Raw genomic sequence first — 26,809 nt, 5'->3', positions numbered from 1 at the left:
TTACTTCTGTGAGATACTGTATTTCAAATGTTGGAGACGAAGGTTTAAGACTGCCTCAATCCTGTTCTCCAAAATGGTTTTCTGTCTTTGTGCCAAAAAACAGATGTTTCTAGTTTTTGATATATTTTTTTGGCCTTTGTCTACTGAATTGAAGTTTATTGCTAGAAAATAAGTCACTTTTTAAAAATTTAAACCGCAAACCTCATTGTCACGATCACTGTCTGTTCCTGTCAGTTCCTGGACTCCATTTCCCATAATCCTCCCTTCCAATCACCTGCACACTCCACACCAATCACCAAGTGCCACACACACCTGCAAATCATTACCTGGACTATAAAGGACTTACACACACACCACCTCACCGCGAAGTCTTGATTTGCCGAGGTGATCATTTCTGAGCGTTTTTCTGTGGACTGTTTATCTGTTACCGATTGGACTGTTTATTCCCTGCGACCCTTTGCTGCCTACCCTGATCTTTGCCTGTTTCCTGGACTGTGATTGTTTGCTACCTGCCCTGATCCTTGCCTGTACCCTGACTCTGTTTGTCTGCCGCCTGCCCCGACCATTGCCTGTTACTGTTTATGCCTCTGCCTTTGCCCTGTCTACTCTGTAAGTACTTTTAATAAACTAGCTGCAAATGGATCCACATTCTGTCGACCCATCATTACAGAAGACTTCGCCCACACAAGATCCAGCAGCTACCGTGAGTGTTCCTGTCTCAGCTAACATGAGTCCATCCGTCCAGTTAATGTGTCTCCGTCAAGGAGACAGAACGGTAGAGGACTATGTCAAGGACTTTATTGAACTGGCACACTTAACCACCTTTGACACTGTATGCCTCATGATATTCTTTCGCGGGGGACTGTCTGATCCGCTCCGTTCCATCATGCCATTGCATGACCCTGATGGGACGCTAGAACAATATATAGATCTGGCATTACAGATGAGTGGCTCTAGCTTTACCGTGGGTGTCGCGGAGGAACGCGACACCTCATCCCCTCATGTAATGGCTGCCTCTACAGAGAGCATTCATAAAATGGCGGCCACAACATCATCACATCATGTCTCCGCTGATCTTCCAGAGCCAAGTCAAATCTCCGTTGACCGTCTAGAATCACGTCACGTCTCTGGATCTGTCCGGAAGCGGAGAGGGTTGCGTTCCAGTGTGGCTGATCCACCGCTGACTTCAGCACGAGCGGCTGGCATTCCTAAACCTCCGCCGGCCGCCTCGCACTCAAACCCGCCGGCCGCCTCGCACTCAAGCCCGCCGGTTGCAACGCACTCAGGCTCGCCGGTTGCTACGCACTCAAGCTCGCCGGTTGCTACGCACTCAAGCTCGCCGGTTGCTACGCACTCAAGCTCGCCGGTTGCTACGCACTCAAACGCGCCGGTTGCTACGCCCTCAAGCTCGCCGGTTGCGACGCACTCAAGCTCACCGGTTGCGACGCACTCAACCTCTCGGGATGCTATGGACAAGATGGCTGCTTTGCCAGTGCCCACGGGCAAGATGGCCGCCCCGCCAGTGTCTGGGAACATAGGGGTCGTCCCAGCCAGTGAGTCCGCTCCACCCCGTGAGCCCGCTGCAGCGCCCACCGAGGAGGTAGGCACAGAGCCACCGCCTCAACCATTCAAACGGAGGAGGAGGAGGAAGAAGGCTTCCTCCAGCCCTCAAGGCCCGGAGGCCTTCCCAGAGCCCGCTGTAGGCCCGGAGGCCATCCCAGAGCAGCCCGCTGCCGTCCCAGAGCAGTCCGCTGCCGTCCCAGAGCAGCCCGCTGCCGTCCCAGAGCAATCCGCTCTTCCTGATACAGCCACGGAGGCCGGCACCAAGCTCCTCGCCCTGCCGGCGCCACCCGAGCTCCTCGCCCTGCCGGCGCCACCCGAGCTCCTCGCCCTGCCGGCGCCACCCGAGCTCCTCGCCCTGCCGGCGCCACCCGAACTCCTCGCCCTGCCGGCGCCACCCGAGCTCCTTACCCACGAAACCGCCACGGCCTCCGTTGAATTCCCCAAGAACTTTTTGGGGGGGGGCCATATACCTGAGGGTGGGGAGCTTGTGGGTGGGGACCCTGCACGGCCGCGATCATCAGCGGCCTCCGAATTGCTTGAGCTTGCGGGTGGGGACCTTACACGCCCACGGCCTTCAACCGCCTGTGAACTGCTGTGGCCAGCTACGGACCCTGACCTGCCGTGGTCGCCCAAGCCACCTGACCTGCCGTGGTCGCCCAAGCCACCTGACCTGCCGTGGGCGCCCAAGCCACCTGACCTGCCGTGGGCGCCCAAGCCACCTGACCTGCCGTGGCCTCCCGACACTCCTGACCTGCCGTGGCCTCCCGACACTCCTGACCTGCCGTGGCCTCCCGACACGCCGTGGCTGCCCGTGGCACCTGACCCGCCGTGGCTGCCCGTGGCACCTGACCCGCCGTGGCTGCCCGTGGCACCTGACCCGCCGTGGCTGCCCGTGGCACCTGACCCGCCGTGGCTGCCCGTGGCACCTGACCCGCCGTGGCTGCCCGTGGCACCTGACCCGCCGTGGCTGCCCGTGGCACCTGACCCGCCGTGGCTGCCCGTGGCACCTGACCCGCCGTGGCTGCCCGAGTTCCTGGACCTGCATTGGAGACCCCATTCCCGTCTGCCAACAGGTCTCCAATGTACCCACCCCCCCTCCCTATCTGTGCCATTTACGCCGCGAGGACGCGCCTTCCGGAAGGGGGGCGTTATGTCACGATCACTGTCTGTTCCTGTCAGTTCCTGGACTCCATTTCCCATAATCCTCCCTTCCAATCACCTGCACACTCCACACCAATCACCAAGTGCCACACACACCTGCAAATCATTACCTGGACTATAAAGGACTTACACACACACCACCTCACCGCGAAGTCTTGATTTGCCGAGGTGATCATTTCTGAGCGTTTTTCTGTGGACTGTTTATCTGTTACCGATTGGACTGTTTATTCCCTGCGACCCTTTGCTGCCTACCCTGATCTTTGCCTGTTTCCTGGACTGTGATTGTTTGCTACCTGCCCTGATCCTTGCCTGTACCCTGACTCTGTTTGTCTGCCGCCTGCCCCGACCATTGCCTGTTACTGTTTATGCCTCTGCCTTTGCCCTGTCTACTCTGTAAGTACTTTTAATAAACTAGCTGCAAATGGATCCACATTCTGTCGACCCATCATTACACTCATATGAAACTTTAATGCATTTTATTTTTATTTTATTTTATATATGTATATGTGTACATGTTTTTTGTTGTGTTCGGTTCTGTTGATTTTGGATCTTAGCAATGTCTGCGAGTGGGTTTTTTTTTTTTTTTTTCCCTTTAGGAACTGTTTTAGTAATGTGGTTAATATTAATATAAAAACGAATGTAGCAACATACTCATGCCGTCAATTAAATCCTTACATACTACATGGCCAAAAGAATGTGGACACCCTAATGCCACACCCAATTACAAAACCATTGGAGTTAATAGGGAGTTGGTCAGCTTACACTCTTGTGTTAAAATTTTGCACTACATTTTTAAAATAATTTTGTGGTTTTGCTCCTATTATTTCTTTACAACAGATTCAGATAGAACAGATACAACTTTTGATTTTAATAATGTATTAGTAAATGTTGAAATTATCATGAACTAAGATTAATAAATGCTTTTCATATTTTATTAAAGTATTTTTCATTGTAAGTTCATGTTAACTAATGCAGTTAACTAATTTTAACAAATGGAACTTATAGTAAAGTGTTACCAAATTATCTGAATGATCCAATTCATCCCAAAGGTGTTTAGTAGAGTTAAAGTCTAGCTTCGTGCAGAACAGTCCAGTTCTTCCACACCAGAGTATTGCATATATTTACATGACTGTTGCAACAAAGTTTCAGCACACAATTCCCTAGAACGCCTTTATATGACATGGCATCTTAATTGGAATTAAGAGGTCTAGTCAAACCCAATAATTAGAAAGAGGTCTCCACATACTTCTGGCCTAGTACGTTTTCAAATTTGAGGATTAAATTAGTCAATGTTGCTTTAATCTGATGCAAATTTCTCTCTCAGGCAGAGGAGATTTTGAGGCGTGAGCTGGAGAAAAAGGAGACGCCGACACTTTACTGTCTGTTGGGTGACGTGCTGAAGGATCCGCAGTATTACGACCAAGCATGGGAGCTTTCCAAACACCGCAGTGCACGTGCCCAACGGTCCAGAGCTCTGCATCACCTGCGCCACAAAGAATTCCAGCAGTGCGTGGAATGTTTTGAACGTTCGCTGCGAATCAACTCAATGCAGGTATGATGTGCACTTGTGCGTAGCTTTATAGTACTTAACCATGCATCCTTCTTTCCTGTAAGCTTGAAGACATCAACCACCCATACCCCTTTTCCACTGAAATGGAGGTGTTCAGCCAGGGAATCTAAGAACTTTTGTCAGAATTGGCCAGTGTTCCTATAGCTGTCATTCGGTTCTCAAGTCAGTGTTACAACATAAAATATAAACAGCACATTGTCACCTTTTACAAATCTTGCACGTTTTTGAAACAAATTTACATTCAAAGTCATTTGAGTGTCTCTTTACAGTCATTTGATGCAACCAAAAGTTATAAGGAAGAAAAGTCTTAGCAATAAATTCAAATACATTGGGCTTCATTCATTATACTTTCGTAAATATGAGAAAATTCAGAGTAATTTACGCATAAAACGGACCTTCCCAAAAACTGTCCTCTGGATTCACAAATGCTTTGTAAACATCAGATTTGATAGTTAAACACGTGTGTTAATGAATTCCAATCAATCGTAAATAGGGCGCACGTGCACGCTCATTCACAATTAGCATAATCCCCGCCTATGAGTCACAACTATGTAAATTACACGTCCAGGAATGCTGTGGAATATTCTGGACTTCCTTCTCAGGTTTGGCTCCAGTATAAATGCAAAAGAGACTAATAGGCAATATGCCTGTCAATAAATATTAAATTAACGTGTGTCCACCAAAGCATTTTAGCCAGCTGAAAAAATGTGTGGTGCTCTTCTGAAAACGGCCAGCTGGTGGCGCTTGAGAGCGCTTTGGAGGCGCAGTGTTTTTTCAGCTGAGTTGGTTGCTATGATTTGGAATATCAACGGCAGTAACATGTTACTGGTATCTCATTTTGAAGAAGATTACTGAATATAAAAATGCAGTAACCAGCAATATTAACTTCTTTATTGTTGCTGTAAGGAAGGTCCCGCCCCTCATCCACTGTGATTGGACGGCTGGGTAAAAAGTGACTCTGACAAGCACTGCGTTTTACCCAAAGTTGAACAGTTTTCAACTCTCAGCTACAAAAAAAAAGGAAAGGAAAAAAAGAGGGCAAACGAACTTGTGAAATAATATTATGGTACATGGTGTATCAAAATGCAGTGTGCAAATCAGTTTATTGCCTAAAAGAACACAGAACGTTCAAATGTTTTACGCACTATTTACACGTGGTAGGAAGCAGGTGTAAATTTCTTTCGTACCAACTAACATTTTGAAAATACGAAAATTTTCATGAATCTGAAATTTACGCCAAAACAGCTTTGCGAACTATTTACACAATTTGTTCTGCTTGTGTTTCATGAATGAGGCCCATTATTTGTAAATAAATAATGATTATAATAGTAATTGTAAATAAAGGTTCTGTCGTTTAAGTCTTAAGAGTTTCGTGAAAATATTTAACATTCATAGGCATTCAGTATTTTTATGGAACTTTCAACAATGGTCAGCACTTATTTAAGTAACTTTAATACAATTCATAAAATAATTTGCAGATATGTAATAGGCACAATAAAGTGACTGGAGCCACTCGTGCAGCGCAATATAGAAACAAGATTGTAGGTGTTGTAATGGGAGCAAACTTTTTTTTTTTTTTTTTTTTTTTTTTGCAGACGTGGTCACACGCCTTAGGGATCTTTCATAAAGAACGCATTGTTTAAAAAAACGTGAGATGGAATGAAAAAAGCAAGGCCTAGAGATGTTTTTTAAAAGAGTGCAGCTTATTTATAATTCTGTGCCAAGCGCAACACTCTGCAGAACACATGAGCACAGCAGTCAAACACGTCCATCTAGCATGTTTACACAGAAAAACAATGAAAAAGCAGTGCAGTGGAATGCAAAAATGCGTTTTGTGTGAATTTGACCACACATGCAGAAGCTTGAGAAGATCACAAGGATGGATGTATAGAGAAGATTGGCAGAGTGCTGACAGAGAACATGAGAAACACTGGGGTAGATAAAAAAGCAAGACGGCAGCATGTGGATGGGTGGTATCAGGTTCATCCACCACAGAGCCAAAAAAAAAAGTGCACAGCCCACTCTTCCCCCCTTTACTCATTCTTCATTCCTCCCTTCATCCATAATGCAGAAGCACAGGCAGCAATAAGCCAGAGTAATTTTCCTGAGGGACTCATTGATGACCCCAGCATGATCTTTAACATTGCCTCACAGCGCAGCCACAGGGCTTCTCAGAGCTAATACTGCCTTTCAGGCCTAGAACTGGAAGTTAGGACTAAGGAGTGCCAGAGAGATTCAAAGATGAGCACTCAGGAGAAGAAACCTATGATTTAAAACATAAGAAAGAGACTGATTCCTAGAGGTTTATGGGTTCAAAGAACATCATTAATTTTTAGGGCAGAATCACAATTTTAAAAGACGAGTGAAGCACTTGGAGTCTCATCAATTTTCTCTCCATCTTTCTCATGCTCTCTGTTCCATCTTTTATCTCTACAGTTGGGTGTGTGGTTTTCCTTGGGCTGTGCGTATTTTGCACTGGAAGGCTACGAAGGGGCCGCCAAAGCTTTCCAGAGATGCGTCGGACTGGAACCAGATGTAAGTCACACGGTCCTTGTAAGGAGATCAGTGTCATATGACCATAAAGAAAGGGATTGTGCTTAGTTATTCAGTACTTGTGCTGTCGTATCTGATTTATGTCTTTCGTAATCAATAGATTGTGTCTACGAATGCCTCCCTGTTTTTGTGCTCTCGGGCTTCTGCTCACATTTATGCATCTATAAAGCTCCATAAAACCAAGAACCCTATTAGATGTAGTACAGGAGCCTCATATGCTCCTAATGGTGTACTTAAAATTCAAATGTAGTCAAGAGGCAGGCTTACAATTCTGTCCAGGAAACGAGTAAACATGCTGTTAGGAAATATTCTCTAGATGTCTGGTTTCTTATTTATTTATAATGGTTTATTTTGACAAATGACTTTCACCAGTAGACCTGACTCTGATCGTTTCTCTCCTCCGTTCAGAATTCAGAAGCATGGAACAACCTCTCCACGGCCTACATCAAACTGAGAATGAAGTGAGTATGAGTGTAAGCACAGAAAAGAAGGCTACTGTAAAGAAGCTTTTTTTTTTTTTTAAAAGAGTAAAATATTTTTTTTTCCGATGAGGGTGTGTGCGCTAATAAGCAGACAGTTAAGCTTTCCTTCAATATTTATGAGCTGTGATTCCAAAGGCAGCATTAGGTTACACTTTATTTTAAGGTGTCTTTGTTACACTGTAATTATACATTTAAGTACTGAGTAATATTAAGTAACTACATGTACTTACTATAGGGTTAGGATTAGGATTTGGTTTGGTGTAGGGTTAGTTGCATGTAATTATGCATAATTTATAGTTATTACTATAGTAATTACATGTAACATATGTAACAATGACACTGTAAAACAAAGTGTTACCTAATATTATAATCAGGGCTGTCAAGTGATTTAAAACTTTTAATATAATTAATTACATGATGTGGTGATTGATTAATCTAATTAATCGCACATCAATTTTGGGTCAGAAATTAACCCCAAAAGATCATTTTAAGTGATTATTGTGTAAAGCATCAAATAGACATTACAAAAAGTAGCTTCAGAAAGAAATATTTTATTTGATTCAACATAGAATTTTTTTTAACACATGAACTTTTGGACCATGAGGGCCAGTAAATGATAACTGAAATTTCATTTTTGGGTGAACTACTTTTCTTTTATTATTTTTTTTAAATTAATATTAATTAATTAATTTTTAAATAAAATTATACTCTGAATAAGAAACTAAAACTAACCCTAACCCTAGCCAGGAAAGTTTTCTACACGGAAATAGAACGTTAGGTTTTGGTTTGTAGAACGTTATTCTAATGTCATTTTAAGGCTCCCCTAACGTTATAATAACATTATTTTAATGTTATTTTAACGTTCGCTTAACATTATTATAACTTTATTCTAACATTCATCTAACGTTATTATAACATTATTCTAACGTTATTTTAACGTTCCCCTAATAGGAACCAAATACTAACATTAGGGGAACATTATTTTTTTTGCTGGGGCCCAGCTAACAATTTTTGGTTGCCAGAACGTTAGTTTCTGGTTTCCAGAATGTTTTTTTTGTTTGTTTGTTTGTTTGTTTGTTTGTTTGTTTGTTTGTTTTTTTGTTTTTTTACGGTTTGTTTTTGGTTAACCAGGAAAGTTTTCAGTAACACTTTATTTTAGGGTTTTTTAACTAGTTGCTTATTAGCCAGTTATTAGCATGCATATTACTATAATATTGGCTATTTATTAGTACTTATTAAGCACATATTAATGCCTTATTCTGCATGACCTTATTCTACATTCTTAATCCTACCCAATACCTAAACTGAACAACTACCTTACTAACTATTAATAAGCAGTAAATTAGGAGTTTATTGAGGGAAAAGTCATAGTTAATAGTTAATGTGTTCCCTATACTAAAGTGTTACCAAGTTTTCTAAACGGAAATTGAACGTTAGTTTTTGGTTTGTAGAACGTTATTCTAACATTATTCTAACATTCCCCGAACGTTATTATAACGTTAATTTATCAATGCTCTAACGTTAATTTAACGTTCCTATAACGTATTTCTAACGTTCCCCTAACATTATTATAACAATCCTCTAACATTATTTTAACGTTCCTATAACGTAATTCTAACATTCTCTTAATGTTATTCTAACATTATTCTAACGTTATACTAACGTTCCCCTAACGATATTCTAATGTTCCAAGAACTCTCCTGTACGTCAGTAATGCTGTACGTCAGTAATCATCCAGCTCAACTGAAACCCAGTATAGCATAAGCGATATGGAAATTGGATGTATGGAGGCTTATCATCAATGTTATAATAAACGTTCTATACAAGTTATTTTTAGGTTATTGAAAGATGACCACACTGCAACGTTCTGGGAACGTTATTTTTTGTTTATTTTTTTAACCAAATACTAACGTTAGGGGAATGTTCTGTTTTTGCTGGGGCCCAGCTACCAATTTTTGCTTGCCAGAATGTTCTTTTTTACGGTTTGTTTTTGGTTAGCCAGAAAGTTTTCTAAACTGAAATAGAACATTAGTTTTTAGTTTGTAGAACATTATTTTAACGTTCCCCTAACGTTATTTTAACATTCCTATAATGTAATGCTAATGTTCTCCTAACATTATTCTAATATTCCCCTAACGTTATTATAATGTTGTTCTAACGTTTCCCTAACATATTAACGTTCCCCTAATGTTATTTTAACGTTCCCTTAACGTTATTCTAATGTTCCCCTAACGTTATTATAACATTATTCTAACGTTATTTTAACATTCCCCTAACGTTATTATAACATTATTCTAATTTTCCCCTAATGTTATTATAACATTCCCCTAACGTTATTATAACATTATTCTAACGTTATTCTAACATTGCCCTAACGTAATTATAACATTATTCTAACGTTATTTTAATGTTATTTTAACGTTCCCCTAACGTTATTATAACATTATTCTAACATTCCCCTAACTTTATTCTAATGTTCCCCTAACTTTATTCTAACGTTATTTTAACATTCCCCTAATGTAATTTTAACGTTCCCTTAACGTTATTCTAACATTATTCTAACGTTATTTTAACGTTCCCCTAATGATATTTTAACGTTATTCTATCATTCCCCTAACATTATTATAACGTTCCTATAACGTAATTCTTACGTTCTAATGTTGTTCTAACATTCCCTTAACGTTATTATAATGTTATCCTAACATTATTCTAACCTTATTTTAACGTTCCCCTAATGATATTTTAACGTTATTCTAACATTCCCCTAACGTTATTCTAACATTCCTATAACGTTATTCTAATTTTCCAAGAACTCTCCTGTATGTCAGTAATGCTGTACGTCAGTAATCATCCAGCACACCCGCAACCCGGTAGTGGTTTCCAACCTTTTTTCCAGGATACCCCTTTTTTAACATTCAAAATCCTTAACGTTAATTTTAACGCGTTGTTTTTACCGTAATTAATTAATCTAATTAACGCATTAAATCAGCTGCGCTAATTATAATACATGTCAATATTTTGGCAGAATACAAGGTTATACTTTTGAATGGCTATCAGAGTGGAAGAATTTTGGCAATTCAAGTATGTTGAAGTTAGTCTGATGCAACCATTATTGTTTTTTGCTGGCAATTTATAATAGTGATGATGATTTTTTTTTTTTTTTTTTGTACACTACCATTAAAAAGTCAATAATAAAATTTTTATTATTTTATTTTATTTTTTAATGTATACTTTAATTCAGCAAGGATGCATTAAATTAATCAAGTGATAGTAATGACATTTTAATATAAAAGATTTCTATTTAAAAAAAAAAAAGTTTTTAACTTTGTTCATCAAAAATCTTAAATAAAAATTATCACATTTTCACAGCAGCACAAACTATTTTAACTGATAATTTATTTTTATTTTTTTCTTAAGCAGCAAATCAGCATAATAGAATAATTCCTGAAGGATAATGTGAGACTGCTCCTGAACATTCAGCTTTTCCATCACAGGAATAAATTGTTTTAAAATAAATTGAAAGTTTTAATTTATCAGTTATTAGCTAAATAATAGCGAGCGCTGCTCCCACACACTTATCTCTCACTGAAATCGCCACCATGTACAAACTGTAGATAAGCCCCTATTCAGGTTCCGGTTGACCTGATTTATGCTGCATGTCTGTATTTCCTTCATCCTGCATCCGCTGGGGACCCTCAGAGGCCTCCTTGCTTTTCAATTACTGCAGGAATGACTTTGGCAGCTGTAATTGCAAAGATAAATCTCCTCCGGGCTCTTGCTGTGTCTACCCCAGGAGCCAGCGCTTACCACGACTACCGACCCGCCAATATTAACCAGATTTGGAAGCTAAATGCCAGTTAGGATATTTGTTGCTTGACGTGATTGGAGGTTTTTGCTGATTTCCTGCGAGGAACGAAGGTGTTTCCTGGAGCACCACTGTAACGGTGTGTACCTGAGGGATTCTGGGAATGATTTCTCTCCTCGCCTCTGCCCCTCATCCAATTAGCCTTGTGCACTCATCCCTGAGATGAGTCTTTGGAATCTTCTATTAAAACCTGATTAACGCTCCCAGGGACCATCTAGAACAGAAGGAAGTGTGTGTGTGGGAGAGATTGTGCACACACCTGCATGTGTTCAAAGGAAACCTGGCTTTAGATGTTACAATGAAACCCGTGTCGACCCTTGTGTCATAGGCTTTTGTTGACAGCGCTTACCAAAATATAAGCTCTCTTCCAAAACCTAGTGATCTGTGTTGGTGTCCACAGCCTACTGTATACACAGGCAGTGTGTTAACTGAAACTTCATACTGTAAGTGATGGATTTGGAATGCTCTGTTAGCAATCCGTGTGCCACACACAACTCAAATCCTCATGAAGTGCAACTGGAGACTTAACACAGCTGAACCAATGGAGTTTGATTTTAGCATGTTGCAAAGCTAATGATCCTGCACACTAGGCATCAAAATAAACAGTGTATGTAAATATTGGGTAAGAGAGTCTGATTCTTTCTTTCTTTCTTTCTTTCTTTCTTTCTTTCTCTCTGTCTTGTCGCTGTTTCTTTTTGTCTTTGCACTTTTTTTTCTTTCTTTCTCTTTTTCTTTCTTGTCGCTCTTTCTGTCTGGCTGTTGCTCTTTCTTTTTGTCTTTGTCGCGCTTTCTTTCTTCTGTCTGGCTGTAGCTCTTTTTGTTTTGGTCGCTCTTTCTTTTTTTTCTTTCTTTCTTTTTTTTTCTGTCTGGCTGTCGCTCTTCGTCTTTGTCGCACTTTCTTTTTGTCTTTGTCGCACTTTCTTTTTGTCCTTGTCGCACCTTCTTTCATTCATTTCTTTCTTTCTTTCTTCTGTCTGGCTGTCGCTCTTTCTTTTTGTCTTTGTCGCACTTTCTTTCATCCTTTCTTTTTTTTCTTTTTCTTTCTGTCTTGTCTGGCTGTCACTCATTTTTGTCTTTCTTTCTTTTTCTGTCTGGCTGTCGCTCTTTCTTTTTGTCTTGGTCGCTTTTTCTTTCTTTCTTTCTTTCTTTCTTTCTTTCTTTTTCTGTCTTGTCGCTCTTTCTGTCTGGCTGTCGCTCTTTCTTTTTGTCTTTGTCGCTCTTTCTTTCTTTCTTTCTTTTCTTTCTTTCTTGTTGCTCTTTCTGTCTGGCTGTCGCACTTTCTTTTTGTCTTTGTCACGCTTTCATTCTTTTTCTCATTTCTTTCTTTCTTGTCGCTCTTTCTGTCTGGCTGTCACTCTTTCTTTTTGTCTTGGTCGCTCTTTCTTTCTTTCTTTCTTTGCCTTGTTGCTCTTTCTGTCTGGCTGTCGCACTTTCTTTTTGTCCTTGTTGCGTTTCTTTCATTCTTTTGCTCATTTCTTTTTCTGTTTGGCTGTCGCTCTTTCTTTCATTCTTTTTTGTTAATTTCTTTCACTTTTTCTTTCTTTCTCTATTGCTTTTTCTTTTTGTCTGTCACTCTTTCTGTCTGTTGGTCGCTCTTTCTTTCTGTCTCAGTCGCTCTTTCAATCTTTCTTTTTCTCATTTCTTTCTCACTTTCTTTTTTTCTTTCTCTATTGCTCTTTCTTTCTGTCTTTGTCGCTCTTTCTTCCTTTTTGCCTTTCACATTTCACTCTTTGTGTTTTTCATTCTTTCTTTTGCTCTTTAGATCTCTCCCTCTTTCACTCTTTGATTATTTAATTTTCTTGCCCTTTTTGCTCTTGATATTTTGCCCTTTCTTTTGCTATTTTACCTTTTCTTCCTTTCTTGGGCTCTTTCTTTCTTTATCTTTTTCTAATGCACTTTCTTTTGAGGTTTTATAATGTTATTGGCGTTTTTCTCAACTCACCCACCCATCCTGAATGACTTTTTTCATGTAGCTCACCCCAAAACATTCTGAGTTTTCCTTATCAGTGTAGGATATGTGTTAAATAGAAACACATTTTCAAAATCAAGTGTTGATAAATAGTTCGATCTGGTTAAAAATGGAAAGTTTCACCCATTACATCTGTGCTGTGAACTATCTTTTTACGCTTAGAAAAATGACACACTCTCTAACGTCGAACTCTGGAATCAACTGTGAAGACAGTGTAATAATGCTGACTACCAGTAACTTTTGGAGCAGCCTTTACCTAAAATGCTGTATATGCAGGCAGCTCACTAGGTTTTTGGAAGAGAACAATTACACTTTCCCACATGGCTAGTTTGCCAAAAACCCTTTTTGGAGGGGAAAAACACAAAACTTGGTTCTGCCATATACAGTTTAATCCATCCATGAGTAACTTCTGCTAAACACACTGATGTTTTTGTTTCATGTGTGTGTGTGGCAGGGAGAAGGCGTTCCGCACCCTTCAGGAAGCGCTCAAGTGTAATTATGAGCGATGGCAGATCTGGGAGAATTTCATTGCCGTGTGTATAGACCTGGGTGAGTTCAGTGAGGCTATCAGAGCCTACCATCGGCTCATGGACCTCAAGGACAAATACAAGGACGTGGAGGTGAGTCAACATCACAGTTTTTCTTAGGTTAACCCAAAACTCAAGGGCAGCCCCGAACCAAAGATTTTCCTAGTCAACTGGTTCATTTAAGCCAATTAGTCGACTAGTCGTATGTTTATGATATTATTACATAAATATATACTCTGTAAATATAATCAATGTAACATTGCTAACATAGTTCTACATTGCAAACAAATACTTTACCACTTCCTGTGGAGGTTTTTTTTTTATTATTATTATTATTATTCAAATTTGGTGGACCAAGCCTCTTCTCATCGACTAACATTAGCAGCCCTGAAAAACTCTTTCGTTTTGCATACATTTCCAGAGAGATTTTCTCAGATTAAATGTCTAACAACAACAAACGTAAACGTGAACGTTTTTTGGCTTGTTTAACCAGTGTAAAGCAGCTGGAGTCTCATTTGTGTCTCATGCTGCTGTCATCATGGTTTCCACCACACTAACAGCTGCCTGACTGCATGCGCATATGAATCGGTCATGTGAGAGGCCGCGTGTGTGTAAGTGTGAGTGACTGAGAGAGTTTGATGAGTGAGTGTTTGTGTGAGAGAAGAGAGAGATGATTTCTCCCTAATCCGCCAATATAACAGACACACAAAGTAATTCTTACCCCAGATGGGCTCCTGTCTGCTCACATTCATCCAAACAGCTCTGTTTTAAACACGCACCCCTGCATGTCCCTCTGCATCCTTGGCCCCATCACACCTCTTCTCCGTCAGATGTGAATCTAATAGCGCCGCTGTCATAACACTCATGTCTTAAAGCTCTACGCCATTAGACACGTTTGTGCTGCGGCTGGTTGATGTACCATCTGCTACATCCTATTAAATGCGTCGTTTGTTTTATCATTTGGTAGTCAAATTGCCTGGTAGTTGTTTACCTCTTTCACTTTACGGTGGCTCCTGGGTCACCACGTGGCAGTAAATTATCTTTTATTTTCACAGAAATTATGGCTGCACCTTAAAAAAGAAGCCGTTTCATGCATGTCTAATTTTTAAACACACACCCTCCTACTTTTTGAACCATGCAAAATATCTGAAAAAACTAGCAGTGTATGAGCAAATAGCAAATTTGTCACACACACACTTTTAAAATGTTTTTTTTTTTTTTTTTTTTTTTGGGATGTTTTCTTTACACTAGTTATGAAAAGCAAAATAGCCCAAAATCTCAAAATTGACCAATGCATGAAAAGTGTTTTTGCTTGTAGTGTCTCGCCTTTAAAGGGTTAGTTCACCCAAAAATGAAATTTCTGTCATTAATTACTCACCCTCATATCGTTCCAAACCCGTAAGACCTTCGTTCATCTTCGGAACACAAATTAAGATATTTTTGATGAAATCCAAAAAGATCTTAATTTGTGTTCCGAAGAAGAACAAAGGTCTTTAGGGTGAGTGACAAATTTTATTTTTGGTGAACCTTTAAACTTTATTTAACAATTTCCTGTCTTATTATTTTACTTTTTTACTCTGAGGTGGAAACGGACATCTATAAAAAGCTGATGCTCTAAATAGCAAACAAATGTTTAGATGTTGAAAGTGTTGGGATTTAGCACAGAGATAATCCTGTTTCAAGATTCCAGCAGCTTTTAGTCACAACTGTATTGAAACATTGATTTCTTTCTAAATACGGTTTAAATTAGTAGGCTATAGGCATATAGGTTTCCCCTCGTTACGTTGTCACTTCTAATTTCATTTCCCGTTTTTTCCTCCATTTTCAATTCTTCTGATTATTCGTTTACGTCTGGTGAGCAGCTAGTAGCTCATCAATTAAAAGTTGTGGTGTGAAAGCACAGAAGTTGAAAAGGTCACCGCTAGCGTTCGCCTCCAGCCCCTGTGAGAGTTTCAGACGGTAATTGGGATCTTGGCGCTTGGCTGGACTCAAAATCATCACTCACTTCTCTCTACTGTTCATTTTACTCCATCTTTCTCACCATACAGAAATCCTTCAGATGCATGTTAGTGGGAAATTAGATGAGAACATCTGTTAATAAGGGAAAATTCTGTGCGTGTCTGAGAACATCTCAGTCATAAGACTCGTCTCTCTGTCATTGATCCCACCCATTAATTCACATTCCACAGAGACAGAGAAAAGAGCGACCCATCCTCCCTCATCCTGTGCTAAAAAAAGAATTCATATGGATCAAGTATCCTCTTATCTCTCTCTCTCTGTACCATTCTTCATTCCTTTGTTCCTCCCAGGAGAATATTACCTCTCTCCTTAATTTCATGCTGTAAGGGGATCGTGCAGGAATTACACCTAGACACCCATTCAGTTTCCCCTTTAACGTATCACTTCCCGCATCATGAGGGGGAGGAGTCTTATCCAGTAAGCCCATTTTAGTTGTTTCACATGTTCCATGATACCATTGAAGTCACAGGTACCATACAGACTATTTTTCAATGTTATACATAAGTTTTTTTTTTTTTTTTTTAAATGTATTACATTATCTAAACATAAACAATACAACAAACATCTAAAACTTTGCCCATCCCATTATCTTTAATAAAAATACATGAATAAATTAAATATGCGCACTAAGGCTGCATTTATTTGATCAAAAATACAGTAAAAACAGTAATGTTGTGAAATATTACAATTTAAAATGTTAGTCTATTTTAAAATGTAATTTATTCCTGTCGGCGCCAATAGCCTTGTGGGCAGCGCACCGGCATATGGCCGCTTGTGGACCTTTCCCGATTACCCCCCCCCCCCCCCCCCCCCCAACTCTCATTTCCTGTCAAGCTATTGTCCTATCATAACAAAGGTAAAAATAAAAAAAAATCTATAAAAAATATAAAAAAAACTATTTATTCCTGTGATGGCAAAACTGAATTTTCACCATCATTACTCCAGTCTTCAGTGTCACATGATCCTTCAGAAATCATTGTAATATGCTGATTTGGTACTCAAGAAACATTTATTATTACTGTTGAAAATATATATATTAGTCATGTGAAAAAGAAAAGACACCTTATTGAATTCTATCAGGAATAAAAAAGAAATTGTGTGTGTAATCATATGCCACTACTTAGAAAAATAGATTATTTCTCAAAAGATAATTAACTTGTCATTTAAATTTTCTCTTAAACTCTGCCCAAAAAAAAGTTTTTATCAATATTGTCCATAAAAGTACATTCTTCTTTATAAAAGGGTTCAGATCATGTAGTGTTCAGATAGATGGTGGCCGATGAACAAATAGTTTGCGGTAGAAATGTGCTTATGAGAGTCTCTGGGGTGAAAAATAAGATTTCAGTGGAAATGTCTGAGGGGACTTTACAGATATTACACCACTGACTTAACTGACAAAGATTTCAGCACATCTGCTGAGCAGCCTGAAGTGGTCCAGAGGTGAGTGAAAGAATCAGGAGAGCTAGTGTTGTGAAGATGAAAAAGTGATAGCTGTAAAGAGAGGTGATGAAGAGAGAGGCGATGAAGGATGAACTTTTACTTCAGGAATGTGTACTGTATATTTTCATGCTTTCGTGAACAATGTGGCCACACGGACGCACTCTCATGAGAACATGTGGTCCACATAAAACACACACTGATCTCTGTGGAGGCTGTTTGCTTGGATGAAGTTGGTCTCTATCAGTCTGTTTGCTGTTAAAGTGTGAACATTAGTCTTGGGTGAGTGTATTTACACATACACATCACTGCATGTCTTTCGCGTTCTGTCTTTTCAAGGGACCGTCCTTGTCTCTGCTGCACACAAGCATAGACACATGTGAACATGTAAAGTTAATTGGGGTCAGTTTTCCATGTTTCATCTTGGGAAAAAAACAAACGGCTACTGATGAAGTGAACTGAAGTGCTCTGGAATGCTTGGAATGTGGCATCATTAGTTATCTTTGGTGGAGCTGTCGATCATAACACACCATCATATTTGTATTACTTTTATGGTCTTAGCAATCACTTCACGATCAAGCGTACAAATCACATTAATAGCAGTCACCAAGTTTGTAAATAATATGACTAGGCATCAAGAACTTTGCTCACCTCCCTTATAAAAAATAACTGGTACATAAAAATAAATTAATAAATAAATAATGCAAAAGTTTATATTAAAAAATACTACCGTTCAAGTTTGGGGTCAGTAATATTTTTAATTTTTCAGAAGTTCATAGTTTTATTCAGCATGGATGCATTAAAGTGATCAAAAGTGACAGTAAATACCTTGTTACAGAAGATTTGTTTCGAAGATATGCTGTTTTTGTTTTTTGCTTCGGAAGTAAAAATCATGTGACACTGAAGACTGAAGTAATGACTGCTGAAAATTCAGCTTCGCCATCATAGGATTGAACTGCATTTTAATTTATTTTAAAATATAAATTCGCTAGTTATTTAAAATTGTGATATTTCACACTATTACTGTTTTTACTATACTAATGTTTAATTAATTGCAGCCTTGGTACCCAAAACAAAACAAAAAAATAATAAAAAATGCTCAACCCCAAACTACTGAACAGTAGTGTATATATAAATTATATGCCACTCTTTAGGGAAAAAAATAATTCTTATGATTTTTACTAAATAGAACAAGGTAAAACAGTGCTTAAGCAAAGACATCCCTGTCCTTCTCACACACACAAAGTTAATGACCACAAATTCTGGTTCTGCTTTAGTAATTACAGTGCAGTTTGGAGCTTGTTAGTTACAGAGCATACAGACACACAAACACATGTGGAACTTTGTGTGAAGGCTATGATTAATAGCCACACACACACACACACACACACACACACACACACACACACACACACACACACACACAGTGAGGAATGTGGAGCCCAGCATTCAGGTCAAGTATTCTGGTGGTTTAGTGAAGTTTAAGGGTGTGGTGTGCTTAGTTTAGATTTTGGAGTTTGAAGAGAAAGCCTTCTCTGTCTCTGTGGCACACACACATTTACTCACTCTTAACAGCTTCCCTCAAGGGAATCAGACACTTCTCACACCTCACTGAAGGCTTCATAGACCCTGCTAATAACATCCGTCTCAGGTGATCTGAATTAGACAGTGCTAAATAAGTGTAAACAGAGTAAACCCATTTGATAAGTTATTTACCTCATTGTTTGATTACCTTTTATATATATATATACACACACACATACACACACAAACAAATATACAAACCCGTTTAGAAAATTTTATCAGCATGCATTTACATACATGTACTATCAGGTATAAACTGCAATTTTACAGTTTTTGAGATGAACACCTGAGATAGATGTTAATACAGGTGTAAACAGTGCCATAGTTTCTCAGACACACACACAAGGTTTCTGTGGAATCGTGTCTGCTAATTTGATATACAAAAATGCTGTCTTCACTCAGTTACCCATTCTGTGAATTTCTGGTTTCTCTGGCACAGACTCTGGAGTGTCTGCATTTGTTTGTGTAGGAGGACAGAGAACATCGTCTCTAAACTCCCAACTCTGTTGGTGGCATGTGGCGTGTGTGTGTGCATGGAGAGGCAGAGAGAAGCTTGTCTTATTCATCAAGGTGCATCTGTAGTAATGGCAAAGGTTAAATCTAAACAAAAAATTAAGATAAAACATCTGGGTCCATCCATCCATCCATCCATCCAAACATCCAAAAATGTAAGAGTAGGTTTGGCTTAAAGTGTTAGTTCACCCAAAAATGAAAATTCTGTCATTAATTACTCACCCTCTCCAAATCGTAAGACTTCTGTTCATCTTTGAAAAACACAAATGAACATCTTTTTGATGAAATCTGAGAGCTTTCTGTCCCTTTGTAGACAGCCTAGGCAACTGAAACTTTGACGCTTCAAAAAGTTCATAAGGAGATTGTAAAACTAATCCATATGAATTGAGTGGTTTAGTGAAAAGACTTGATTGCTTTATATGATGAACAGATTTAATTTAGGCTTTTATTAACATATAAACATTCATCAGTGAACATAAACAGAAGCTCAACCAAAATGGCTTGACGCGCGGGAACAAACCTTTTCCGGAAGCTCAAACGTGCTGCGAAACACACGAGAATGAACCTCATTGGTTCTCGCAACATGCTTGAGCTTCCCTTTACCACAACTGATGTGAGTAGATGAATGTTTATATGTGAATAAAACCTAAATTAAATCTGTTCATCTTATGAAGCGATCGTGTCTCCTCAGAAAATTTGGACTAAACTGCTCAATTCATATGGATTAGTTTTACGATCTCTTTATGAACTTTTTGAAGCGTCAAAGTTTCAGTTATGAAGGCAGTCTATAAAGGGGCAGAAAGCTCTCAAATTTCAACAAAAAGATCTTCATTTTGTTCCGAAGATGAACGAAAGTCTTATAGGTGTGACATAAAGCTAAGTAATTAATGACAGAATTTTCATTTTTGGGTGAACTAACCCTTTAAGGTTTCATTGTGTCCTAACCATGCAATTGCAGTTTGCTTGTTTACACTAAACTATGAAACCGTCACAGCCAATCAGCAAGGTGTATGTATCATATATTTTATTAAAATTGTTAGTCAGAATAGAGGCAGGCAAACAGAGAGACATGCTTCAAAAACTGTGTATTGTTGAGCTGTCACATGGTCAGGACAAAATAAAAGGTTAAGGAACAGAGGTTGGAAAGAGTAAAGAACATCAACAGAGGATTGTTAAGGCCCGTTCACACCAAAGCATGAATTCTGATTGGCTGTCATTGTTTTATCATTGAGCTGGGAAAAAAAAAAAATTCTGATTCTGAAAGTGATTCTAACAATATTGTTCTCTGTACCGTTATACAGTTAAGTCTGATGTCACGCGGCAGTGCTTCCGGGTCCATACCACATACCACAAGAAAACAACAAACGGTGCTAATATACACTCATAATGTGGTGTAATACTGTCAAAAAATTATAATCATAACCTTTATCTCCATACCAAATCCCAGATGGCCAGACAGTGATTCATCTTTTATAAATCGTTAAAATATTAATGTCTGTGACGCTGTGAGCACAGAGACTGTTGTGTAGACTGTAAGTATTTTAAACGTTTAACTTTTTAAAATGTTAAATGTTTCACATGAATAAATAGCGCTCATAAACGGCCGTCGCGATGGCATTCTCAAGTGAAACGAGTCGAGGCTTGGACCCAGAAACGTCGTTCCTTACGTCACGACTTAACAAGCGAATTGTTGTGTTGTGGACTCTGCTATTCTTTTATATTTAGAACGATTTTTAGAACTGTATCGTTATAGTTATGCTCCTAAATGTGAACAGGCCTTTAGTGTGTAAATGTACTGTATGAAAAATGGAAAAAAGTGATGCCCAATCGAGGAACATCTAAGAATGCAGAGGTCAAGTTTAGGGATTTCTGTTTTGACCTCATAGCAAAGGTTAAGTCAGGGGCTGGGATCAGGCACAGCAGAGGGTAAATGTCAATCCTAGATTAGTTTTCAGATTGGATATTCACGATTAGTTCTTGAGTTTAAACAGCAGTCAGTTTCACCCTACTGATAAATAAATCCTTTATCATTTTTTATATTTCTCTTTATCTTTTTTCATCAGGTTCTGGAAATCCTGGTCCGTGCAGTAGTGGACAACCTGACAGATCACCGAGGCGAACAGGCCTCCAATCTTAAAGCAAAACTGCAGGAACTCTTTGGCCGAGTCTCCGCCCGCTGCAGCACAGACGCCCAAATATGGAAGCAGTACGCTCGACTTTACGGCGATGGTCATAGCAACAATGTAGAAGACAATGAAAAGGTAAATTTTAATTTATTTAATTTTATTACAAGAGAGAGCCTTTTATTTTCTATATTCAGATCATGTTAATCTAAGCAAAGAGCACCTGTGATTTTTCTACAAAGTTTTTCTAGCAAATATCACTCTCAGACCTTTTTCTTTTCCTGAATATATTCAATGTTTAATACAGTTTTTGTCATTTCCTGTAAAGGTGGAGCCACTAATGGGTTCAATCCCTAGCGTAAAGTAAATATAGTTATGAAGAGCAGAAAGTTCAATTTCAAAGCAGAAAGGAAATTTCACAGTGGGCGGGGCTACCTAGCATGACACTGCACTACCTAGCATGTCAAACTCAGTTTTACATGGAAGAGAGCTTTTATTGGTTGTTGCTTTATTACCTTACATCTGGTTTAGTCACAATGTCTAACTGCGTTTTGATGTTTGTAGGCACTACAGTTTCTGAGTAAAGCCCATCGGTGTGAGACACAGACAGCTGGCTGGGAGAAAGACATGGGCAACTTCAGATCTGTGGTGAAAGGAGCCAGAGATATGGCTAATGGTGAGACTACACACACACACACACACACACACACACACACACACACAGACACAGACACAGACACACAGACACACAGACACAGACACACACACAGACACACACACAGACACACACACAGACACACACACAGACACACACACAGACACACACACACACAGACACACACACAGAGAGCCATGCTTTGCCTTTCTCTGTTACAATGCCATTTGAGAGAGATGTACAGAATCGTGGTCCTGCACTCATTCAGAGAGTCACTCTATCATGGCTAATGTGGCAGCGCATGAACGTTTGAGAGGGCTGATGGATTGAGAACACGGAGCAGGAGCAAGAGCGACAAACAAGGCTTTTACCCCTCTGACCTCCACCAGAGACAGACTTCTGTTTGTGTGTGTGGGCACGTACGCCTGTGTGTGTTTACCAGATGGGTTTGCTTTTGTCTGTCCATCTGTCTGTGTGTGTCTCATTAAGAGGGATGTTGAGGGTTCGGTCAGTGAATGTGTGTTGAATTAAACATCAGTTGAGACAGCACCGGTTTGGGGTTGAATTGCAATTCTTCCTTCATTTCTAACTGTCTGACTTTTTGTGTCTTAAAATCAAACTGTCGCATCATTTATTCTCAGCTGGCAGTGAACATGGACAAGCTGATCTAAGCAATCGTGATCATCTTTTTAGCATCTCTTAGTCCATGAGCATGTTGTCCTTGAGTGTGCAGGCTATTTGTTGTTGATCTTAATGATTTATAAAGGGGGCAGCTCAGCAAATGTAGCAGAACCCTTTTCACGCCTCCATCCCTTCCCACTAACTCTAGCCTGCTTTCTGTGTGTGTGTTTGGGGAGGATCGATCAATATAAGGGTAGTGTGTGCGCATACGTAAGAGACCATTCTTATCTGGTTTATGCGTTACCTTGTGCATTTGTGTAGATCTTGTTTGTATTAATGTATGTGTTGGCGTGCATTAAAGCTAAGTTTGTGTGTGGTGAATGAGATCCACACTTATTAATCACACCACTTCTCTTGCTGAAGCCACTTCAGGCAGCAACATGAGGATGAGATGGGAGAAGAGAGAGATAGCAAGAAAGGAATTTAGGATGGATGGATGGATGGATGGATGAATGAATTTAAATATAAGAATTTAGAAAGCAAAAAAAAGAATTAAATGTAAAATAATAAGAAGACGATAGCAGCAATGAATTTAGAAAAAGCAAGAAAGTAAGAAACACTTTAGAATGAAAAGAAGTAATTTAGAAAGGGAGAGAATTTAAAAAGAGGAAGAATTTAGAAAAAGAATTAGAATTTAGAAAGAAAAAGAATATTGAAAGAAAGAATTTAGAAAGAAAAGTTTATAAGTAAATAATGAATTTAGGAATTTATGAAAGAAGGGACTTTGAAAGAATAAAAAAAGAGAAAAGGAAAGAATCAAGGAAAGGAAGGGAGGAACAAATAGGGAAGAAGCAAGGAATTGGGGAAAGAAAAGTAAGGGGAAAACAAGAAATAGGGGAAAAAGCAGGAAGGAAAGATTCTAAGAAGGAAGCAAAGAATGAATCTATTAAAGGGTTAGTTCACCCAAAAATGAAATTTGTCATTAATTTCTCACCCTCATGTTGTTCCATACCCGTAAGACCTTCGTTCATCTATTGGAACATAAATTAAGATATTTTTGTTGAAATCCAAGAGTGTTTTTTTTTTTTTTTTTTTTTTTTTTTTAATGCCAATAGAAAGCAACGTAATTACGCCGGCTCGGTATTGGCCGAGCTGTTCACGTGAGCACCACGTGATGCTGACGCTGGAGCCGGCCAATAACGAGTCAGCATTCGGATGTAAACAAGGAAGCGCTGCTCTGCGTCAAATGTGTACGAGTCTGATAGGGTAGAGAAGAAATTGTTGAATAAATTTATTTTTGTTTTGTTTTTGCGGTATTCTCGTCGCTTCATAACATTAAGGTTGAACCACTGTAGTCACGTTGACTATTTTAACGGTGTCTTTAGTACTTTTCTGGACTTTGAATGACGTTAATTACGTTGCTTTCTATTGGGGATGATAAAAAAAAAAACCTCCTTGGATTTCATCAAAAACATCTTAATTTGTGTTCTGAAGATGAACGAAGGTCGTACGGATGTGGAACGACACGAGGGTGAGAAATTAATGACTGAAATTTCATTTTTGGGTGAACTAACCCTTTAAAGAAAGTAGTAGGAATGAAAGAACAATGGAATGAAAAACAAAGAAAGGCTGATGAGAGAGTGAGGAAAAACTGAGAAACCGTGAGAGAGAGGCCTTTGACACTGAAGTAGACGCTTACCTGTGAATCCGCTGTTTCCCTCTGTCTGTGTGGGGAAAATAAACAGAGCAAGTAAATAGCACACAAATACATGCTGGGAATGCAAGACAGAGAACATACAATATGTGTTTTAATGACAGTTATTTTTAGAGTTCTGTTAGCCATGTTTATCATATTTTGCTAGAGATGTTGCTAATGTGTCATTGTGAAGAAAATGTGTAGAACAAGTGACAGGTGTTGTGATCCAGACTGTATGTGTTAAATGACTGTTTTAATGGTGTTAGATGCTGCACTAATAGCTGTAGTGATTAAACATGAGCCGCTCAGAGGTTCTGATCCATCACTTAATGTGAACAATACTGCACACTCACACACGGTTGCAATACAGAAAATAATGAACAGCTCTTTCTATTAGGCCACAGACTTTGATATTGCATCACCTGACCCCAAGTGACCTTTGACAGCCCGACACACACTCTCTCCCCTCACTGGCTGCGCAGCATACAGATGCTTAATGTTCCAGCTTCGCCCCCTCTCTGAACCGCTGTGACTCTACTGAAGATGAAACTCTTCAGTAATTCCTCTAATCTGTCTGTCTCTGTCTCTCAGTCTCCATCAGCTGTAGCAGGTCTAAGCATAATCCTCAAGAGGCTCTACAGTTGCTGTCTTCAGCTCGACTCAGTTTGAAGAGCCTGGTCTCCAAAGCCAAAGTGAGTTTTACACACATTCAGCACTTAGTCTTTTGCTCTAAGAGCTTTGCTAAAGTCTTTTAAAACTATAAATAAAAACATGCCTCTTTTTTTTGTTTTAAAGTTAAAGGGTTAATTCACCAAAAATGAAAATTGTCATTAATTACTCACCCTCATGTAGTTTCAAACCCGTAAGACTTTTTTTTTTTTTTTTTTTTTTTTTTTCATCTTCAGAACACAAATGAAGATCTTTTTGATTAAATCTAAGAGATTTCTGTCCCTCCATAGACAGGCAAACTTTCTGAAGAGACTTGATTACTTTTATATGATGAACAGATTGAATTTAAGCTTTTATTCACGTATAAACATTCATCAACTCACACATCAGTTGTGGTAAACAGAAGCTCATGTTTGCAGGTTCAAGCAGGCTCGGTTGAGCTTCTGTTTATGTTCGCTGATCAATGTTTATATGTGAATAAAAGCCTAAATTAAATCTGTTCATCATATAAAGCAATCAAGTCTCTTCAGAAAATTTGGACTAAGCTGCTCAATTCATATGGATTCGTTTTTACGATTTCTTTATGAACTTTTTGAAACCTCAAAGTGTCAGTTGCGTCGCTGTCTATGGAGGGACAGACATCCCTAGCGTTTGAACTGTAGTGTAAATCAGGAATTGATTGGATTTTAAAAAGTGGGCTATGTATGACAAGTGGGTTTGATGTCAGCTCAAAGAAATGGACGTTTTGATGAAACATTACACACTTTTTTTTTTTTAATATATGAAATAACTTTGCAATGATGAATTGTTCACAATAAGACCAAGAACGTGCGTTATGAAAGTAAATATCAATTTTGGTTACCTGTTATCTTTATATGTAATGCAGTGTTAAGTTTATTTAGCGTTTTAGCAGATAAGAAGATTATTATAAATTATTATTTTTATCAGCTGACATAATTTATACTTTCGTTTCGTTTTCTCCTCACAGCAAATGTACACTGATGTTGCCACGGGTGAGCTCCATGATGACCTCAGAGGTGATGTCACAGAGCTCGAGCAGCTCATCACAGAGCTACAGGACTTAAGTGCCCAGCTACGCAGCCAATGAGAAGCCATATTACTGCCGTCCCACCTTTTCTTCCTTTGATTAGTTTAAACAGTGCATTTTTAACATGTTTTATACAAACAAAATTTCCCATCTGGAGGCCTTAGGACTTCTGTCATGTGTTCAATCAACAGGGAAAACTGAAATGAAAAACTTAGTGACTGAGTTAAAGATGTTTGTCATCATGACCTGATCCAGGGTCAGCGGTCTTTGCCCTAATCAGAGCTCCTGCGATTAGACAATGTGTGATTTTAAGGTGCTTGAGGCTGGCAATGAACTTCCTTTGTACAATGTTGCCTTATTACAATTAAATTAATAGTACACACACCTTTCTTTACTCTTTGTGCTTGTTTTTTTTTTAATGTGTTAATATTAAAGGATTCGCACAACTGACATCTTGGTCACACAACATCATATATATTGTGTCAGTGTTGTAGTCAAGACAAGCTAATTCAAGACTGAGTCTAGGTCAGTACCGAAGTACAGTAGATTGAATCAAGTCCAAATGCTTGGTGACAAGAATCTAAAAGCCTGTTTGCTATTTCCCCCACACTAAACTTAACCTTGGGTTAATGTTTTTAAGGCAACTTTAAACCCTGGGCTAAACAGCATTTTGCATTTGTTAATTTAAAACAAGAGTTATGGGTGTGGGTTGACAGTTTCAAGTTTGAAAAGCCCATATTTGATTAAGATATCT

The 26,809-nt window shown here is 39.1% G+C and overlaps 2 protein-coding genes across 10 annotated transcripts in view; one reads left to right on the top strand and one right to left on the bottom strand.

Moving 5' to 3' along the window:
• The window catches only part of ttc27 (tetratricopeptide repeat domain 27), a 103,758-nt gene extending 77,319 nt beyond the window's left edge, over window positions 1-26,439 (top strand). Inside the window, exons 13-20 of the mRNA XM_051867257.1 lie at window positions 4,049-4,276; window positions 6,731-6,829; window positions 7,256-7,308; window positions 13,618-13,783; window positions 21,307-21,504; window positions 21,931-22,042; window positions 24,930-25,030; window positions 25,996-26,439. Coding sequence (XP_051723217.1) covers window positions 4,049-4,276; window positions 6,731-6,829; window positions 7,256-7,308; window positions 13,618-13,783; window positions 21,307-21,504; window positions 21,931-22,042; window positions 24,930-25,030; window positions 25,996-26,115 — 1,077 coding nt within the window. The 3' untranslated portion in view covers window positions 26,116-26,439. The remainder of the gene's footprint in view (window positions 1-4,048; window positions 4,277-6,730; window positions 6,830-7,255; window positions 7,309-13,617; window positions 13,784-21,306; window positions 21,505-21,930; window positions 22,043-24,929; window positions 25,031-25,995) is intronic.
• LOC127498184 (PE-PGRS family protein PE_PGRS5-like) lies at window positions 23-3,798 on the bottom strand. Of its 9 annotated transcripts, none has more exons than XR_007925826.1 (3): window positions 2,315-3,798; window positions 1,456-2,260; window positions 23-1,359 (listed from the first exon to the last, which is right to left on the bottom strand). XR_007925826.1 is itself a non-coding variant. In XM_051867261.1 (3 exons), exons 1-3 carry the CDS (start codon window positions 2,761-2,763, stop codon window positions 1,669-1,671), a joined length of 969 nt encoding a protein of 322 aa, XP_051723221.1. In that variant the 5' UTR covers window positions 2,764-3,798; the 3' UTR covers window positions 23-1,668. The 9 variants fall into 9 exon arrangements, 8 of the variants coding, with proteins under 8 accessions (XP_051723221.1, XP_051723218.1, XP_051723219.1 ...); XM_051867261.1 differs by adding an exon at window positions 2,261-2,314 and having other exon boundaries at window positions 23-2,206; window positions 2,387-3,798; XM_051867258.1 differs by having other exon boundaries at window positions 23-2,260.
• Window positions 26,440-26,809: the final 370 nt, after the last annotated feature.

The sequence above is a fragment of the Ctenopharyngodon idella genome, chromosome 17 (assembly GCF_019924925.1).
Source record: "Ctenopharyngodon idella isolate HZGC_01 chromosome 17, HZGC01, whole genome shotgun sequence".
NCBI classification, from domain to species: domain Eukaryota; kingdom Metazoa; phylum Chordata; class Actinopteri; order Cypriniformes; family Xenocyprididae; genus Ctenopharyngodon; species Ctenopharyngodon idella.
This window is presented reverse-complemented; position numbering and strand designations above follow the sequence as displayed.

Coding starts and splice junctions, on each gene's coding strand:
- LOC127498184 (XM_051867258.1), bottom strand. CDS start 2,763: ATGGGAAATGGAGTCCAGGAACTGACAGGAACAGACAGTGATCGTGAC. Junction 2,261..2,314: donor GTGTCGGGAGGCCACGGCAG/GTCAGGAGTGTC, acceptor CGCCCACGGCAG/GTCAGGTGGCTTGGGCGCCC.